Below are 19183 nucleotides of genomic sequence, written 5' to 3' on the forward strand. Positions count from 1 at the left end.
TTCTGCGTAGGAAAGCCACGCGGGTTATTTCAACCATTCCGGCCAAGCGCCTTGTGGAGCGCTCAATTGGCTTTCTTTGATTTTTCCTGCTTCTCGTCCGCGTCTCGTTTAGATACGGGGATTCGGAGTCGGCTTCGGAGTGGTCCAGATTGCGCTACGACATGTCAGGATCAGCCCAGGATCACCAGTGGGGTTGGCCTAAGCCTTCTCGAGCTCGCCGGAAAACTCGAACCCGCCGGCCGCCTTGAATTCGCCGGCGTGCCAAGCCAATTTCGAGGGGCCGTAGACGATGGCTGACCGTCCCAGCTGGATGGGGCGCGTCTGCTTGTAATGATCTTTGCAGCGGTTCTGTTTGGTCGTAACAGTCATGCTGTTGCTCAGATGATCTTATCTACCTCCCCTTAATCTCGGCCGTTCAATTTCTTTCTCTCGACGTGGTTCGATTTCGATTCGACGTATCGGTGGAGGCATGAATAAGGTAACGGACAGGTCGTGTTTAGTTGGGCTCGAAACTCAACGTTACACATCAGTGTCACTATTGCTGACGTCGGCTTGAGTGAGTGGGTTCGATCGTAATACGTTCGGCTCGTACAGTACAGGATAGACAAGACGACGCGGTCAGGGAGGCAATTGTTGGGTCATGATTGACGGGGGAATCGAGCCGATGATGACAAGGCGACAAGAGCTAGGGTAATCGACCCAAATTGGATAATTCCGGCACCCTAAATTGTGAAGTCGGCTTGACTTTTAAACATCTCCAAATTGCTGTAGGGTAGTGCAACCTTGAACGTAATGAGAAGGCAGCGTCAGCATTTGTTAGCGCACAGCATGTATGTCCATACAACTTGGATGAGACCGAGACCGAGATAGAAAGTGAGCGGCGTCAGTGCCCGACTTGGTATAAAGGCTTGAAGGCGTCGGCACGTGTCCACTCTGAAAGACTCATACGAAGCACGTTTTGGTGGCCCAAAACTTCCAAAGAGAAAACCCAAAAGAACTCAGGTAGGATCTAGATGGGGGAAGTGCATCAACTTTATCTACTCGCTTGACGTGTAATGTAAGCCTTTCGCTTCATCGTTGGGCCGTGAATCTACAGAGTGCTTGTTCATCCTACTACTACTAGTCCCATGTACGTTACTGAAGGGTTATAGATCTAGATACGATACAGCACGAGTACTGGCACTAACAGAAGGTTGACGAGTCTGGGGTATATTCGCCTGCTGAGTGGGAGGCTTGGAGGAGTCAGATCAACCATCGAGGTATCAACCCATGTCGAGCCCAGGTACAGACTCAGTCTCCAGTACCGCCACAGGCCACCGCTGGAACCGCCATCTGGCCCGTACCCGAGCCTCAGTCTGTACCCGCGCCACCACCCGTGTCTGTACCTGGCCGGCGGCCCCCGATAAGCTCAGAGTGAAGCCATCCCACGGCCAGAAAAGGGAACTTTTACAAGCCCAGGATTGTGTCACTTGCATGTGGCTCCGACTCCAAGCGGCGCCATTGGCCAATCAGTGAAGCTAAGCTCTCGCCGAGGACCCACCCAGGGCGGCGCATCAGGTGGGGGATTTGAACCAATCAGCAGCGAGATAAGCGGGGCGCTGGATCCCACAGCACAGCCCTATTGGCCAGCTGAGCCCCCAAGGGCGCCTTACGCTAGTCCTTTTCCAGCACGCCGAAAGAGTCAGGATTGCGACTATCCCGCAAGGGCCTCCTTCCCCAAAGCCGCTTTTTCGCAACGCCAGGCCGGACAGTGAAATACCGTCATGACTCCCGACCGGCGACGCCTGAGGAACTCGTTTTTTCGTTTTTCATCTTTCCTCTATTCTTTCACATCCCAGATTCCCATCACCATTGAGTGATCTGATACCCTACAGTTGGATAATCAGCTTTCAAGCTTCATAGCTTAAGCCCCATTTGGTTTTTGTTTAGTCTTTTCGACTCCAGCGCGCCAGGACCCTCCCCTCTCCGCTCGCAAACTTGGCGCAGCTGCGAATACCCTCTTACCAAACCATCTCCTCATTCGTTCAACCCTCAGAATCAGAATTAAAATCAAAGAGAGAATACTCTCGAATTAATCAAATCTCATCCTCTCTGGCTGTTCAATTGTGTAAGTACTCTGATAAAACCAAAGGCGCCGCCCGCAACGGGGCCTTTCCAAGTGTATCGTGGGCTTACACTCCCATGGGCCAAACAACGTCGAATATCCCATCTTCGCTACGACGTCCTCCTTGAGTTCTTTTATGACTCCTTTCTTCTCGACTTCACCAAAACAACCTCAATCCACCTCAGCAATGGCTTCTCAGTACTCTTCCAACGCCCCTCTCCCCCAGGGCTTCTCAGTCTACCAGCCTCAGCTTGGCGCTCAGCTTCAGTTCTTCCCTGCTCTTGGCTCACAAGAGCTTGATGACATGATGAACGCCTACATTCCCGGCCCCGCTGCTCTCAAGGAGAAGCGAGCAACAATCTCGCTCGACTTCTTGGAGCATTCGCAGCTCACTGGTCAGACGTTCAAGTTTTATCCCGTCTACTACTCAACTAGCCCTGTCGCCGCCTCTCCAGTCAACTCAATCGCCACCTCTTCTTTCAACACATCTCCAGTCAACTCGACACTGGATTGGAGTCAAGCATCTGCCTCTCCCTCAGTGTCTTCTCGCTCCTCTATTTCCAAGAGCCGCAGAACCTCCAAGTCTAACAACATGGTCGCTCGCTATTCTGCGATCGATCTTTCAAACCTGCCTGGTATGAAGATCATGACCAAGGATGGTGAGGATGTCACAGATTCTGCCTCTCGAGGTTCCAAGACAAAGGAGCAACGTGATCACGCACATCTCATGCGCATCATCAAGGCCTGCGATAGCTGTAGACGGAAGAAGATTCGCTGCGACCCCGACCACAAGAAGCGTTCAGCCTCTCAAACCCAGCCTCAATCTGCAACAAAGGCAGCAAAGAAGGCACGCACATCACCACCGGCAGCGGCGACACCAGCACCTCAGAAACCGGTGGCTGCTGGTGTTTCAATTTCTAAATTAGACGATAATCCGGGCAGACCAGTGTCACTTCTTGGGATTGATCCTACCTTTACATTTGCTGGCTTGGACAGCTTCGAGTCCACTGACCAGATCACCGAGTCATGGGAAGAATTCATCCAGTATCCTCCCGCCGAAGTGGAGGACAACTACGACTTCTTCCTCGACCCCCAGGGCTACTTCTCCTCCTCCCAATCCTCTGCCTCCTCTTCTTCTGCCTCGCCTTCTAAGGCGCTTACGCCTGCGTCGCAGCAAGATCTGCTGGCCATTTCTGGCCTTGAGGAGGGTGAGGGAATGTCGTCACAATCCACCTCACCACAACTTCCGTTTATGCAAGACAACTACGCCGGCTCTGCCAGCAGCTACACCGACTTTAACCTATTTTCGCCTTCGTCCACCTTTTCCGAAGATGACCGCATGGTTCCGATTTCGTCCACGCGGATGCTCAGCCCAAGTCAGCCGTCGGCTTCAGGATCTGAAACTGCCTTCTTCGACAGCTTCGATCCAGATGGCCATACGCTTGCAACTGATTGGAGCGGCACGAGCGAGCCAGTATCTCCCTTGGAGACTGGCGGCCTTGTTGCGGCTGCCAACACAAGCCTGCCGTGGTATGATCCGGGTCACAACGCAGTAGCAAACCCTGATCAGGATTCACGCGACGGTGTCAGTGCGATAGCTCCCACCGGCTGGATAGGCGGTGTTCGTATAGCCCATCCACCGGGTGGTTCTCTCCTCGTTACGATGGAGTCTGGAAGTGGCATGGAAGTGATTGCGAATAGCGTATGTCTCCTGATTCTTACCCTTTATTCCGTTTTTAGCTGGATGAACAATTACTGACTTCCTCGGAAGGCACCTCCTGGACGTTCAAATGTATCTGGATCTGAGATTGTATCAATTGCGATCCACGGAAGTGTACGTGTCCACGCCCATCAGCCAAATTGCAGAGCCGCGACTAACTTTCGAAAAAAGGGCACATCAGTTGATGTTACCACAAGCCAACCCGCAAGCACCGCACTGCAGTTCCGCGGCGTACGTTTTCTCTCTCCCTCTCTTCAGCTAGCTTGCGCAATTGCGACTAACTTCAAAAAAGGACATACAAGAAGAATCATTGTACGACACATCGCCAACCGAGCGTAGGATCGCAAGTGTACGTCTTTACTGGACAACCCATAAACTATGTTGCAATACGGTGACTAACTTTGGAAAAAAGGAAACACCAGCTCGTCATTCATCTTGGTTATCACCCGGCCAAGCCGACGACTTCCGAACCGTATGTCATGCCGCAACCACATCTACCGCCGCTCTCTTGACGACTAACATTGGCAAGCAGGAACTCACGAGCGAACGATCTGTCGCGTCCGCATCCGCATCCGCGCCCTCTTCGCTGGCGACCGCCACGAACCGTCCATTCCGGTTCTCGACGGGCTCGGAAGAGTCACCCGCGAGGGTATGCGATGCCACTGAGCCCACAAAATACCGTTCGGTCCAGCTAACTCTTTTCAAGGTCCAAACCGAACCTGCCGCCAACCGCAGCGTGATTCCTGGTGCTTCCCCTGGCGTTTCGCCTGGTGGATTACGTGCATCATTTGGTGAATCCAATGCTCTACTAGCAACCGCACACGCAACTGCCGGCGAGGATACTACGGTTCCTGCCTCTACTACTGCCCTTGCTTGGCCTCATATTACGGATGTTAGGACTCCTGAGATTCTCAGGAATCGCAGCGGCCTGCCTGCTCAGCAACCAAGCGGCGAAATTAATGTACACCAGCAGTCGGCGTCTCGGAGCGACAATGGAATTCAACCATTGTCGCCCCGCCTCCTGCAAGCGATATCTCCCAAGGAGGATGTTCGCGCTGCTGATGAACGTGCCGCTTTGGTTACGAGCAAGCCAAGCGAAGTATCGCTCCGCCAAGTCCAAACTACACAAGCCGCTGCTGCGATGTTGGTCGCTACTCTTGTTGGCGCCACGTTCGCTGGCATGATGGGGCTTTCTGCCGTTTTCTCTTTCGCTTCCCTCATTCTCGCGATGAGATCCGTCCTTCAACGTCTCGAGACTCCCAGTGGATTCAAGGCAACCTTTGCGTCGGCACCATCGACAATGTCAAGTTCAAGATCCAAGGACAGTGTCTACCCTTGGGCAGGCCCTTCCCTACGGAAATACCACCCTTTGGTATCGCGAGACAAGACTTCTTGTCATCTCGCTCCCCATTTCTCTTCTTTTCTCAATGGAGCCATCGGCACGGCCTTGGTAGCTCCCATGATGGGCTAGAAGTATTCTTGCACATGCAAAGGATGCTCAGAGACATTTGGGCATCTAGACCACGTGTTTTTTCTACAAGCCAATTGGCTAACGATACCCTTTTGCGTGGATTGTATTAGGATTTGGTATAATGCTGGGCGGGATTTGGTTTTCCATTCGCCCATTTGGTGTATCATAGAGTATAGCGTGGCATCAGGACTAGCCATTTGGCAGAGTCTTAAAAATGATATATACTGGGCCAAAAGAAGCCTGGAATTTTTTATTACTTTTTTCTTCTCTCATTTTGTGTCTTAGAATAGGTATTTTCGTTATATTCCTACCTGCAGTGATTGTTTGATTTTAATTTTCTAGGTAGCATCTATGCGCTGCTGGAAACTTGGGATAATGAGGCTGCCAATATGTGTGATTCACTGCTGCATACGATTTGTGCTGCGAAGGGGTGCTATTTTTTGGGTGGTGGTGGAGTGGTCGGTGAGATAGCATGCTTAGTCATCCCATTCGGTTGCTACAGGCGCTTGTCAGTGAAAAAGGTGTGACAGAATTTCAAACGCTATATAAAGGCCTTGGCCAAACTTTGCATCTCACCGCGAAGCAAGGTGGGAAGTCAGGAACAAAGCCGCCCGCGACTTTCTTTTCTGATGAACCATCTTCTTCCTTGAACTTTTCTATTTTCTACACCAACTACCGCCCTCGCATTTCGAATTTGCAGGGGCATTTTACTGCGTTCCGAGGCCCGCCAGAAGAGGCCTTCTCTCTCACTTTCTTACTCTTTACGCTTCCTTCTGCAAGGCTAAACCGCGGAGGACTTGAAGACCGGGCATACTCTTGACTGCTTCGAAGGTGCAACAAGGTACGAAAAGATTTCTATTCTTCTTCTTCCTGGCGATGACTTTTCTATTTTCGAGGAAGAAGCACTATCTGACACTCCTAGAAGGCCTTTCTTTCCTGTACGATAGGACTGCAGAGCAAGCCTCTTCTACTCAATAGGCTCTTCTGCCCTCCTAAATACAACCGAGGAAGATAGATGCAATATCTGCGTTTGTGCCCTCTTTCTCTCTACAATTTACGGCATACTCCTGCCGTCATCTTGTCGTCAGCCAAATAGGCGACAGCAGCTCTTTCCTTGACCCAACAGGCAAAGCAGGTACGCCGTGAGGGGCACGGGCTGTGAGGAAGGAGCAGGAGTCGAGCCCCCCTTAAGGCAAACCAACCACACCGATTCTTCTACCCATTCTCACCTATTTTCTCTCATTCAGAGAAAATAACAACTTTTAAATCTGCATCCAGGCAAAATTTACCCTCAAGGGACCCCAAGAAGAGGCTGCTAGGCATAATTCACTAGCACTACCTGAAACCCACTATGGCCGCTCTTGGTATCCGGTTACTGGGCCTGGCAACTGCCAGACGGGCAATGCGCAGGTGGTTCCGTCGCGGCTGGCCACTTGGCGACAGCTCTGACGAAGAGGACGACGGACAAGCTGTTCCTCCGGCCCCTCCCAACACTCCTGCTGACACTTCGCTCGTCTCCGAAACTGACGACGACGAGGACAACAAAGAACCGCAGCCAGAGGAACCAGAGGAACCAGAGGAACCAGAGGACGAAGACTCGGAGCCCTACATTGACGACAGTGAGTACGACCAGGACTTTTACAACGACTCGTCCACCATGAGCCTCAACATGTTTGTGCCCACCGTCAGCGGCATGCAGCAGGCCGTTGCAGCCCCAGCCAACGCCCAGGAGATCGAGGAGCCACAGCAGCTCCCTGACGCCAAGGCCAAGGAGACCGAGCAGCCACAGCAGCTCTCTGATGCCAAAGTCGACGCCTTGACTGAGCAGATAAGCAAGCTCAACGTGGCGCGCATTGACGAGCCCGTCGTCGCTGTGACCAAGCCGCTCTCGACTCCAGGAGACGACGATGCCACCATCGCCGCCTTGACCGACCCAGCGGTGCTCGCTGAACGCGCTGTGCACCTCAAGTTCATCGGCGAGGCCTTGGACATGGTGAGTTGTCCTTTCTTTTCCTCTTCTTTCCTCTTCTTTCCCCATCTCCCATCTCTCGTCTCCGTCGCAGCCTCGTCGTCTTGGCAACGTTTACTGACCAGTGACCGTTTGCTTGGTTTTAGGCCAAACTTGCCCTCGTCACCAACGAGACTCCCGTCGGCTGCGTCATTGTCCACGACGGCAAGGTCATTGCTCGTGGCATGAACGCGACAAACGTCACTCGCAATGGAACTCGTCACGCAGAGTTCATGGCCATCGCTGCCCTGATGTCGGTTGCCAAGCCAGGTCAACCCAAGACCACCTCTCTCAAGCCCAACGTTCCACCCAAGAAGGTCGTCAAGGGAGACGGACAGTCTGACATCTCTTCCGTGGAGTGGCGATCTCCCGACGAAGGCAACGAAGATGGCCGCAAGGGCCACCTGTATCCCTACGGTCAAAAGGACTACCCTGAGGAGCGCGTGGATGGCTGCATTCTCCACGAGAGCACCCTCTATGTCACTGTCGAGCCTTGCGTCATGTGTGCCTCACTCCTTCGCCAGGTTGGCATCAAGAAGGTCTACTTTGGCGCCGTCAACGACAAGTTTGGAGGCACCGGTGGAGTCTTCAGCATCCACGCCAATTCCGTCCCCGTTTCCAAGGACGGCCAGACGGTCAGCGCTCATCCTCAGCCCAAGCCTATCCAGTATCCTGATGGAGGCGGCAGCCTTGGCACTTCGTTCCCTCCTGGAGGTGGCGATGGCGGCAACATTGAACCTGGATTTGAGATTGAGGGTGGCTGGGGCCGTGACGAGGCCGTGGCGCTTCTTCGTCGCTTCTACGTCCAGGAGAACGGCAGAGGTAAGTGTTTCCCCCCTTTGTTGATTGCTACATCATCACACCTGCAACAGCTTTGCTAACAGATTCCCGTCGTTTAGCCCCTGTTCCGCGCAAGAAGGAAGGCCGAGCTGCGCGCCTGGCTGCCATGATGGAGGCAGATGGAACTGCGCCACCTTCCACCGATGCCGCTGGCAAAGAGGTCAAAGCGGCCAACGATGTCAAAGACCTCAATCAAGATGTCAAAGATGTCAAGGATGTGAAGGATGTTCAACCTGCCGAGGGTGGTAAGGATGATGCCGCCAAGGAGAATGTTGAGCCTCGCAACACCCAACTTCTCAACAAAGGCGAGGAGCCCCTTGCCAAAGAGACCACTGTTTAGAGTACCCCTCTGAACGCTGCTCTGCATTGAGTCAGCCTCGGTCGAATTTCTTTTTTGGTACCAATATCGATGCATTCCGACGCCCATACCCATCCGCCACGGTAATTTCTAATCTTGCTTGCTACTATTACTTGACGTGCGAAATGGAAAGGGGTCGGCACTTGGCGTTTTATTCATTCCGGCAACAAAAGCCTTTGAGGGCGGACATTTGCGATTGCTACAGCTGCGAGTCAAAAAGACTGCGTGCATAGGAGGATTATTTCCATCGCCCATTTTGGAGCTTGATATCGTCTCTATTTGCTTTTAGCAGGCTTCACACGAAGTAGAGCAGATTTGCGTTACATTCTACATAGAAGGTAGAAATTCAAGAGGATTTAAACAATTGAGACAAGACACAAATAGCATACTTGCAGGCAAGAGTGATTAAGTTAAAGGGCAAAAAAAATACTGACAAGAATGAATTATCATGATTCTGCATAGAAAAGAAGAGCAAAAAGAAAATCTGATGCGTAATCTGGGAATCGAACCCAGGGCTCCCCGACGTTGCTCGGATGGCAACGGAGAATTTTACCACTAAACCAATTACGCTTGTGATTCATGCACGGACGTCGCAGTTTGACAATGATGAATGTTTCACAATCAGCAAGGAAAATCAGATTATCGTATTGAAACACAGCCCGATAGTTTACCGACAGTAACAGTACATCCTCAATATCTACCTCCTCGTACGTGAATAGAAAAAAAAATTTAGACTGCTTTCGGAGGTTCTTCCGGGGGCTCTTCCAAAGGTTCTCTCCGGCAAAAGTACCTGCTGTTTTGGTTACGGTTGTCCATTTCATATCCCAGCTCATTCTCGACCAGACGGACCAGCATCAAGGGAGAGATGCGGTTGACAGGGCCACCAGGCAGAGGATCGGCGTTGAGGGTGAGGTTGTCGTAGATGGCGCTTTCTTTGGGGGTGAATAGGTTTTGGTGAAGCTTGATGTCGATGACGGGGGCCTATTACAAAAGGGACGTGTCAGCGGACGAGTTTGTAGAGTGTGGGGAGCTGAATAGGAGGAATTCGGAATGGAGAAGGGAAGAGGCTTACTTCCTCCTTGGATTCATGCTCGCGGAGGTATTCGGCGAGAAATTTGAGGCTAGGAGAGTGACTGCTTTGGACGGTGATGTAGGTCGGGCTAGCTTGAATGGTGAGATAGTATGGAGGTCTGAGGAGAAGCTCGCTTGGGCCATTGATGTATTGCGCTTTAGGAATGTGGTAGAGTTCGTCGCTGTCAAAAGCGGAGAGCAGTTGGTCCTTGAAATGACGAACCAGGCCGGACAAGTCCATTACATTGGCTTCCGGGATAAACAGGACGAAACCTAGGTCTTCCTCCGACCATACGACAGAAGGCGACTCTGCTTGATATATCTGTGCAGCCGTCTGGGTTAGTTGGACAGTTTGCACTGAGCCATTTCGTCTCCCGCCTCTTTTATCTGTTCTTTTTTCCTGTCTTGTTCTTGCAAAGCAGAGCGACTCACCTTGATCTTGAGTCGGATTCTTTCGTTTCTCCTATCCACATTGCGAAACAATTCATTCTTCCATTTCCAGTTTGATTCGTCTGTTACGAGACCTATAATGGCTTCGCACCAAGCGACAATAGCCTCTGTAACGGCATGAATCGTATGCTGCGCATCACCGTATAGCTTGTCAAGCTGGGGATAGTATATCTCCCAGTCACGCGAGCATAGCATGGGGCGATTAGTGACACCTTCGACATCTCCCATGAGTCTTCTGACGCGGGGGTGCTCAAGCCAGTAATGATTGGTAACGTGAAGTCTGGAAAAGTCAAATATTGGGAAGCTTTGGCATATGGTTGTTAGCTTGAGGGACGTGTTGAGAAATGCTGACAATATTTGAAGAGCCGCATGTCTCTGGATGCTTTGACTCACTTTGTTGTTTCATCCACATGGATGCTAGCTACTTGGACATGGTTGGCCATCGCAGTGTGACCATAAGAAGGCTCCGAAAGCCTTACAAACAGCTCAAATATCTTCCAACAGCCTTGGGGAAATCTCATCGACGTGCTCCTGATCCATGCCTTATTTTATACACACCAGTACCTGTGCCTAGGACAAAGGGTCAGTCAGGTATTTATCACATGGACGCCTTTGTATACTATGCCTTTGATCAAGATTCAGATGGTGCGTCGATCCGTTGACCAGTCATACACGGTATGTTGATTTGATTGGCATCTTCAATTTCTTTGTTGGCCTTGTTGGCGTCTTCTTACCTTTTCTTTGTCTCAATCCTGGCTATGGCTCAACATGTCTTTCAGCTTATCAATCAGACAGACTGGCGAAACGTGGTCAAGTATCTGGCATGCTGTTGACATCATTCCGTAGGCTTCGCACGGCCATCCCCATGACTTGGACCTCATGGCGATGTAGAGAAAAAGAGTAGAAGAGGAAGGTTAGAGGACAGGATGAATGTTCTGATGATATGCTCATCTGGAGTTGAGCCCTTATTCACCACAGTCCTGTTTCCCACATCAACATCAACCACATCCATGTCCCGCCCAGACAAGACCATCTCCGTCTTTCAGCCGTAGGGCGCTAATGACGCGCTGGGCTCGTCTCTATTTGCCTTGGCCTGGGGCTTTATTGCGCTCAGGCCAAGAGGCGTTCCTTTAGCTGAATGTTTAGCCTGAATTTTACGCTGTCGAAAGACTAATGGCCGGCGGCAGGCGGACAGGCAGGCGGAATTGACGAGGTGAAAGGGGGCGTTCTTTGGGTATCTCGCCGCAGTATAAAGACCCTGTTGAAGAAGAATATCTTCTTTGTTCAACATTCCAATCTTTTTTGTAGCCGCTGTCTTTACAAGAAAAGAAATTAATTCTTTGTTGTTTGAATATTCCTCTCAAAGTAGACAATATGAGCCGTCTCCCTCCCGTCGAAAAGTTCTCGCTTACAGTTCGCAAAAACAGTCAGTAGCTCTCCCCTCAGCATCACAGCCCTCGAAACCTAAATTGGGTTCTGGGTTCACTATTCTTTTTTTTTATTCATTTTGTTTTATGTGGTTGATAAAAAATTTGACCGCCCACGTTTAGTTCGCGATGAATGGGAGAACAAGAAAGATGAGTATGAACAGAGGCTCTCTGGGCTGCTTGGCGCGCCGTGGACGATCGATATCAATCTCCGCCAAGTCTACGCATATGCCCAGGATGGCTATGCGAAAGAATCGCCTGGCTCAATGATTGCCTCGTATGTTGGCATCGCCTCTTTTTCTTTTCAGAAAGTGAGCTAATTTGGTTAGATACGTTGACGGCGTTTTGTATCAGCTGGATCGCTACATCGGCAAGCATGGAGAAGAAGGTAAAACTGAGCTTAACACGATTGCCTCGGCGCGAACCATCTCAATGGACCTGGACGAGGACAAAAAGTTTTCCTACTGCGGCTGCAAAATCTCTCCTGCTGGGCAGCTGGTCATTCTCTTTCGCGAAGGATATTTAGGCACCAATACCGACTATGCTTGCTCTCTCGAGAATCTGGAGGGCGCTCTCAACGAGGCTCCTAGCGCAGCCGTGACTGGCCATCGACCGATGAGCTTTGTTGCCCGCGCAGCCATTCGAAGTGATTGGGACACCGAGGTAGAATCAATCAAGTCAAAGCTCAGCAAGATTCTCAAGAAGGACATCGCAGTAGTGCCGCAGTTCGAGCAGGTCTTTGACAAGCTCAGCGCCGCCAAAGACGCTCCGGATGTTTGGGAGCGAAACCTGGGCATGTATCTCAAAATGTACTATGAGGGCCTGATAAACTACCTCGAGTACCAGAAATTCGGCGAGGATGACATGCTGTACGAAGCGTTCAATGAGGGCGTTGACAAGGCGACGGTTGTATTCCGCATTGTCGATAAGGGCGAACTGAAGCACTCTACCTACAACGAGTGCGTCATCGAGGATGGCACGCTGATTCTCCAGGTAAGCTCCCCGTACCATGTGATGTAAAGGGTCCAAATTTGACCAGTTGCTGATTAAGTCGCGTTCTAGACTATTCCTGAATATTTTGGCACAAATGTGAACGACATCGCGAATAGACTGATGGATCTGTTGTAAGTTGGTGAATGGGTGGTTTGTGGGCTGGGGTCATGCGTCGCCAGAGTTTAGAGTCATACCTGTACCTTGTTCTCCATACATCCCCTGTAGCAAAACCATCCGCTGGCAACAGACGGAGTGGAGGCGTTTGAGCCAGCTCCGTTCACCTACAGCTTCGTTACACGTGTTGATGCAGGGTGAGGCGGAAACCTGGCAGCTCTGGTTGGTTGATTTTGGAACCGGCTTACAAGCATGGAGTGCATGCGGCCCACCGCTCAGGTATGAGATGCTTGACCGGCTGCATGTAGGGAGTATAATAGAGGGCATAAGATAGAGAAGCGACAGCAATTCATTCGCCTGTGCAAACGACCATCCCCAGAATTCGGCTGAGGAGTTTGACTGATTGATTGAATATTTGCTGCAAAGCGCAGCCCAACTGATGCCAGACCTGCGGCGTTTGGCGACTTGAGAAGAAAAGGCATCAACCTGTAGAATCGCCTCTTGGGAACTGACGGTGTGGGCAAACCCCGCGACCCAAAGGTGACTCGACGCAGCTTCGTCTACATTTCATAGACGTCGCCGAGGAGCTGCAGACACTCTTTTTTATTCTGTTTAAATTTCAATCTCTCGACATTCTTTTCCTCCTCCTTTGTCCTTGGTTCATACACCAGGGCAACAAGTTTGGTGCTGCAAAATATTGTGAGACACCGACTCATGCATGATCGCTGATCCGCCATTTTGTACATATGCTGACAACCTCACTAGGCGGCCCGTCATTCTGGAAACATGCCGGTATCCAATGCGAACGCACTCGCTGAGAATAGGGCAGCCGCAAAGCGTCAGGCCGTCACCACTGTATCGGTTGTGACGCTCATCTTTATACTGTGGCCGGAGCGGTACATTATTTTTCGAAACCTTTGCCTGGTCCCTGTGTTGGCCTGGCTGACTTCGCTGGTGTTTGATCTGAAGCATGGGGCGTTAGATGCATGGGATGGAGTCCCGGCTTGGTTCAAAAGAATCATCGGAGCAGATGATAACAACACCAGCAGTAACGCCAGAGGGCCTTCTCGCAGGGGAGCCCGACACCCGCAGAACCAGGCCACAACATTCCCGGATTATGTGCTCATGCACCTTGTCGACACAGCGTCTTGGATCAAGAGCGAGGCAGTGCGGCTCTGGGAAGTAATCGGGCCTGTCATAGGAGAATGGATTCACCAAGCCCTTCATTTGCTCATATCTCAATGTTTGTGAAAACCATTCATCCGCCCATCCACCAGATACAGAACCCGGTCGTTAACCATTTCCTTTTCTCTTGCCAGTATCAGCAAGCCAGAGTTCATCATCTGCCTGCGCTGAGAAACCAGCTCCAGAATTCACCCAATTCTACGGCATCTTGATCAAGACTCCCCGTAGCCCCAGGGCTCCTCCTCCTTTTGCATCTCCTTTCATGATGCGAGATGCTCCAGATAGGTTCATTCCGCGGGAAAGCAAGGATGCGACCGATCTTCCTTCAGTGCTCAGCGCTTGGGACATCGATTCTCGTTTGTCGTTCTGCCTGATCGAGAAGGCGATTTGGGATGACAGAGGTCTAACACTGAGGAACAAATTAACAACCGGCACGTACTGGAACATTTCAGTCCAGGGACGTGGATACCCTCGCAATGCGATGGACAAGGCCGAGGTTGGACGAATCAGCGCCATTGAGGTGATTGGGCTCGGAGACGGGCAATGCGACGCGTTGAAAAAGTCTCACAAGTGTAAGTGTGCCTTTGAACATAGGGACGAACGACGATTCTAATGTATTTGAAAGGCCATCGGCTCCTAAACCAGGACTGGAAGTACGCAAAGATGCACTGGGACGATGTTGACTTTGCTGTCATCCTCGCCCTCTTGGTGCTGGGTCCAACTGCAGGCGCGAGATGTGTCCAGCTTTATCGAGCACTTTGCAAGCTTAGAGCGGAGCAAGTTGAAGGCCCACGACGAGGCGCTCCAAACATAGATCCTTTTCTGATCGCGGCAGCGACTGGAGGATTGGCAGCACCATTTGTGTTGCCGCTGATGGCAGGCGGCCTCGCTGCCGCCGTGATGAAGGGCCGCAATGGCGGTATGCCGGATCAGAGAATAAAGGCATACCGAGGCCTGATGGTTCAATTCCCAGAAGTCAAAGTGCTCTTTGAGGAAGAGGAGATGGCGCAGAGGGAAGAAACTAGGGAGAAGAGCGTGAGAGAAGACGATGACGACGAGTGGAAGGATGAGGGAGACGATTACTATAACGATACCTTGAGCCCATTTGATTGGTAGGGCTGAGTGAATTAGAAAGATAAAATGCAAATACCACAGGTAGATAAGTCTACGACTATAGAAATTGAGTTTGTGCCATAGACGAAGCTTGTCATTTTGAATTTCTCTGCATGTGACGTGACAGCAGTCAGGACATAAGACCGACCCAATGTATGCGTCACGTGAGGCATTACTTGCCGTTATTACTGCCTCCATTTAATCAATCCATCCTCACACTATCAACACACATGAGATGCGAATATCGAATTTATTGCCTCTTCTAGAATAGATGTGTGTTGGTCGTCAAGACCTGCAGCAACCCCGATATCTCGGCCGGCTCCCTCTCCGGCACGCCTCCCGGGAATTTGTATCCATGGATGTATCTCTGCACTAGCAAAAGCATTGCCAGGTACGAGCACCACTTCGCACGCCCCGAAACAATCCAAGACCCGCGCCATGCAAGATTCATTTGGCAGCGTTTCCAAGAATAAACACGAGGCGCCACCCATCTTGTGTAGCTCTGGCCCGGCCCCAGCCAATGCCCTGAAGCATGCCCCAATCGCCCGCTTCTAGTGGCTGCGGGACCTTGCTGCTGAGGCGGAGGCGCAGCAGCGCGAGAGAAATCCCACTGTGTCCATACACGATTATGCTCCGTAGCACGGATGACCTTTTGGATCCTATAAGATTGATTCTTATGGTGATGATGATGAGACTTGTATTATGGCAGCTGGTGCATACCTACGTGGGGGTTTTCAAAGAGGAAAAGACAACATTGAATACAAGAGGGCATCCAAACATCTGGAAAAGAGAGGTGCACCCCCTTATCAGCACAGCAGGTACTTCTTCAGGGGCCAACCTGCACTAGAACCCACTACCGCAGCGTTGTCGAGTCCCCCAAGCTCCCCGTCGCACAGTGCTCTCAGCTCGGCTCAGGGGCACCAACGCCCCCTGGAAGGCACATGTACCGTCCACTTCTCACTGCTAACCCAAGCACCATGTGGTCATACCCTGAACGTCCCCACCTCCCAAAAAAAGGGTGCATAAGATCCTCATACAATCGAATGCATCAGCCACAGGGCCAGCAGGATATCCTCAGTACGAGTATGTCATTTTGATTTATTCGCACACCCCCCGAATGCGGCGTCAGTGTCAGCCTCGCCCTGCACGGAGTTTCTAGCGGACTGCTTTTGGCTTTTCGCTTTTGGCCTGCGGTTTATTTAACATTGTCTGAATTCCAAGCGCATCGTCGTCGTCCAACTCGACTCTCTCTACTCCGTATCTCCAACTTCTTCTCCCTGCGTCTCTCCGTCGTACCATTCCGTCGCTTCTTCCGCCCTTCATTCGTTTCTCGCGTCTTTGCTCCAGCTCCCGCTTATCTACGAGTACACGACGCCACGACGCCTCCGATTTGATTGATTGATTGATTGATTGAATTCAATCCAAGCCGCCCGCCTCTCCTTGTCCGACGCTAGCACAAAGCTACACCAACTCTACTCTCGCCGATCGACGAAGCTTCGCCTCTAAAGCAACTCTCCTTTTTCTCCTCTTCTCCGAAGCCTCGATCGACCCTTCATATTCAAACATGTCTCCCGCCATGATTCCCCCCATTACTGTCACCACCCCTCAGGATGGCCTCTTCTCCGAGTCCCTCATCTCTCCAGATGTCTCTGCCTCATTGCCCCAGGGCTACCAATTGCGAGCCCTTCGCCGCACCGACTTCAACTCGGGCTTCCTCGATTGCCTCCGAGTGCTGACCACGGTCGGCGACATCAGCGAGGAGAAATTCCAGAAGCAGTACGACAACATGGTGGCTCGCGAGGATTACTACATTATCGTTATTGAAGACACCAACCGCGAGAAGAACTCTGTCGTGGCCACTGGCGCCTTGATAGTCGAGCACAAGTTGTAAGTTGCCATTGTCCTCAACACCAATACCCCTGATCTCCTCGGCCTCAATTACACGGTAACTAACCCTTCATTCTCCTCTCCAGCATCCACAGCCTAGGCAAGGTCGGCCACATCGAGGACATTGCCGTCTCCAAGGACCAGCAGGGCAAGAAGCTCGGCCTCCGACTCATCCAGGCCCTCGATTTCGTCGCCGAAAAGATTGGCTGCTACAAGAGCATCCTCGACTGCAGCGACGCCAACGAGGGCTTCTACGTCAAGTGCGGATTCCGACGAGCAGGTCTGCAAATGGCCCACTACTACGAAGGAGGCAAAAGTAAACACTAAATCCTTTCCTCTTCCTCTTCCTCCCCTCTATGAACACACAAACACACGAGAAACACACACGAAAAAAAGAGTCATTTTTTTTTTCAAATAATTACGACGCGTCATATCTGAGTTAAAAAGTCTTTGCGGCTTTTTTTGATGCATAGCTGCTGATGGTTTTGTTCTTTTTTCTACGGCGCAGGCAAAATCTAGAAGGGTCCAGATGATTATTAGACGTCAACCAGCATGACAAGAGATGGTGGGATGAAATAGCTGGACAGTTAATAGAATATTTTTTTTTTATCAAAACAGCAGAGCTTTATGTCTACTTTTGGTGTGATTCTATGTAATACTAGTCATACTTCCGCTGGCATGTGCCCACTGGCTGTCGTCACTTTGCCTGGGCAACAGAGCAGAGATCATATGTTGCATTCCACATCAATTACATGTGCTTTAGGAGCAGCCTGCCACATTAGAGAGCTGGACATTTCCACACGATGTACGTCCACTATTGAAAAGGAAACCAATGCTCTATCATAAATCCCAAATATCATCTAAATATACTCTGTACAAGATCCTCTACCGTCCCATCCATCCACCATCCACCACCAAGACATGACCACTCACATACGCACTCGCCTTGCTCGCGAGATACACCACCGTCCCCTTAAAGTCCTCGGGTGACCCCCATCTACCCGCCGGGATTCTGGCGCTGATGCTCGCCAGTCTCTCTGGGTTGTTTAGAAGCGCCGTGTTCATCTCCGTCTCGATGTATCCCGGCGCAATGGCGTTAACCGTAATACCCTTGGCCGTCCACTCGTTGGCAAACGACTTTGTGACCTGGCCCACGGCTCCCTTGGACGCCGCATAGGCGGGCACGGTGAAGCCGCCTTGGAAGGTCAGCAGCGAGGCGAAGTTGATGATGCTGCCGCGGCGTCCGGTCGCGGCGGAGACGGGGAGGGAGAGCATCTCGCGGCCAAAGTCGCGGCAGAGGGTGAAGACGGAATTTAGGTTGACTTGCAGAACCTGTAATATTCAAAGGTGGTGTAAGCATAACGTCTTCTTCTTTTTCGCTTTGTATACTCTAGGTATACAATCCTAGCAATTGCTCAACAGGGCAATCCGTGGTAGACCGCAGCACGTACATCGTTCCAGTCGTTGTCGGGAAACTCCTCGCAAGCGTGTCTCCTCTGGATGCCGGCGCAGTTAACCAGAATGTCAACCTTGTGGCCAGCGGCGGTGACGTCCTTGGCGATGTTTGCGACTTGCTCTTGCACGGCAAGATCAGCTGTGAATACCCATGCCTTGCGGCCAGTCTTTTCGATGGCCTCTTTTGTCGCCGTCGACGTGGTGTCTCTCTATGTCAGCTCTGTTAGCTTAAGATTTCCCATCTTTCTACCCCTCTTTCTCTGCTTTCCCCTATCCCCATGGCCGTCTCTTTCTCTCTTCGCAAATCAATTGAGCCATTGATTTACTGTAATCAGCCCATATTCCTTACCTGGATCAAGATAATGTCTGCGCCGGCCTCGGCGAGCCCAAGAGCAACAGCCTGACCAATGCCTCTGGTGGCACCAGTGATAAGAGCAGTCGAGCCCTCGAGAGAGAATATAGAAGCCATTTTTGAAATTGAAACTCGACGGAAAAATAGTACAGCAAGGTAAACAAGAGAAATCAGTAGTCTGAAATGAGGAAAACCAGATGCCGAAAGACAAAAGCAATAACCGACCCCCAACTGACAAATTACAGGGTAAACCGTATGACGCTGAGAAATGGAGGGGCAACTTCGAAGCTGCCCCGCGATTCTTCAATAACCGACGCACCTATTCCGGCAACTGTTGCCGGTACGGAACCACTCTGGTAGCCAAGCCACTCTCCACGTTTCTCTTCCTTTTAGCATTTCGGCTTCGATTTGCTTGTTTCGATTGGGGACCGGCTTAAGGTGTGGGGTTTAGTCTGTCACCGGGTTGGGGAAATGGCCGGATCGTGTTACTGGGAACGGAGAATTGTTTGCTTACTGCCTTCGATTTCGGAGGCCTGGTGTGATTTTTGTTATGTCATTGGGTATTGGGCATCTAATGGGTTTTCGTGTAGTTTTAGATGAGGTGCTGGGATGATGTAGCTAGCTGGGTAGAGGGT

At 51.2% G+C, this 19183-nt stretch overlaps 7 protein-coding genes and 1 non-coding gene across 8 annotated transcripts; 5 read left to right on the forward strand and 3 right to left on the reverse strand.

Annotated features, from left to right (window-relative positions):
• Positions 1-2160: 2160 nt before the first annotated feature.
• Positions 2161-5531, forward strand: M431DRAFT_177647 (hypothetical protein). The gene is made up of 6 exons (XM_024913091.1): positions 2161-3806; positions 3876-3938; positions 3996-4055; positions 4117-4173; positions 4237-4296; positions 4357-5531. Exons 1-6 carry the CDS (start codon positions 2241-2243, stop codon positions 5293-5295), a joined length of 2745 nt encoding a protein of 914 aa, XP_024780016.1. The 5' UTR covers positions 2161-2240; the 3' UTR covers positions 5296-5531.
• Positions 5532-6646: 1115 nt separating this feature from the next.
• On the forward strand, positions 6647-8483 carry M431DRAFT_476843 (hypothetical protein; the record flags this gene model as incomplete). Its single annotated transcript, XM_024915508.1, has 3 exons — positions 6647-7288; positions 7411-8125; positions 8176-8483. 3 exons carry the CDS (start codon positions 6647-6649, stop codon positions 8481-8483), a joined length of 1665 nt encoding a protein of 554 aa, XP_024780017.1.
• A 506-nt stretch (positions 8484-8989) lies between these two features.
• Positions 8990-9071, reverse strand: M431DRAFT_t20. Its single transcript has one exon. It is a non-coding gene; the product is annotated as a tRNA-Gly (tRNA).
• Positions 9072-9230: 159 nt separating this feature from the next.
• M431DRAFT_419 (hypothetical protein) lies at positions 9231-10465 on the reverse strand (the record flags this gene model as incomplete). Its single annotated transcript, XM_024914999.1, has 4 exons — positions 9231-9482; positions 9574-9894; positions 10005-10326; positions 10416-10465. 4 exons carry the CDS (start codon positions 10463-10465, stop codon positions 9231-9233), a joined length of 945 nt encoding a protein of 314 aa, XP_024780018.1.
• A 761-nt stretch (positions 10466-11226) lies between these two features.
• Positions 11227-12592, forward strand: M431DRAFT_177706 (hypothetical protein). The gene is made up of 4 exons (XM_024913092.1): positions 11227-11448; positions 11573-11726; positions 11779-12442; positions 12512-12592. The coding sequence occupies exons 1-4, from the start codon at positions 11397-11399 to the stop codon at positions 12575-12577; spliced, it is 936 nt and encodes a 311-aa protein (XP_024780019.1). The 5' UTR covers positions 11227-11396; the 3' UTR covers positions 12578-12592.
• Positions 12593-13321: 729 nt separating this feature from the next.
• On the forward strand, positions 13322-14945 carry M431DRAFT_502464 (hypothetical protein). Its single transcript, XM_024918161.1, has 3 exons — positions 13322-13799; positions 13876-14313; positions 14367-14945. Exons 1-3 carry the CDS (start codon positions 13343-13345, stop codon positions 14855-14857), a joined length of 1386 nt encoding a protein of 461 aa, XP_024780020.1. The 5' UTR covers positions 13322-13342; the 3' UTR covers positions 14858-14945.
• Positions 14946-16430: 1485 nt separating this feature from the next.
• On the forward strand, positions 16431-17068 carry M431DRAFT_73027 (hypothetical protein; the record flags this gene model as incomplete). Its single annotated transcript, XM_024922096.1, has 2 exons — positions 16431-16741; positions 16828-17068. The coding sequence occupies 2 exons, from the start codon at positions 16431-16433 to the stop codon at positions 17066-17068; spliced, it is 552 nt and encodes a 183-aa protein (XP_024780021.1).
• Positions 17069-17606: 538 nt separating this feature from the next.
• M431DRAFT_177861 (hypothetical protein) lies at positions 17607-18904 on the reverse strand. Its single transcript, XM_024913095.1, has 3 exons — positions 18546-18904; positions 18193-18405; positions 17607-18073 (listed from the first exon to the last, which is right to left on the reverse strand). The coding sequence occupies exons 1-3, from the start codon at positions 18663-18665 to the stop codon at positions 17627-17629; spliced, it is 780 nt and encodes a 259-aa protein (XP_024780022.1). The 5' UTR covers positions 18666-18904; the 3' UTR covers positions 17607-17626.
• Between the last annotated feature and the right edge of the window lie 279 nt (positions 18905-19183).

This window comes from Trichoderma harzianum (genome assembly GCF_003025095.1).
Source record: "Trichoderma harzianum CBS 226.95 unplaced genomic scaffold M431scaffold_1, whole genome shotgun sequence".
Classification (NCBI taxonomy): Eukaryota; Fungi; Ascomycota; class Sordariomycetes; order Hypocreales; family Hypocreaceae; genus Trichoderma; species Trichoderma harzianum.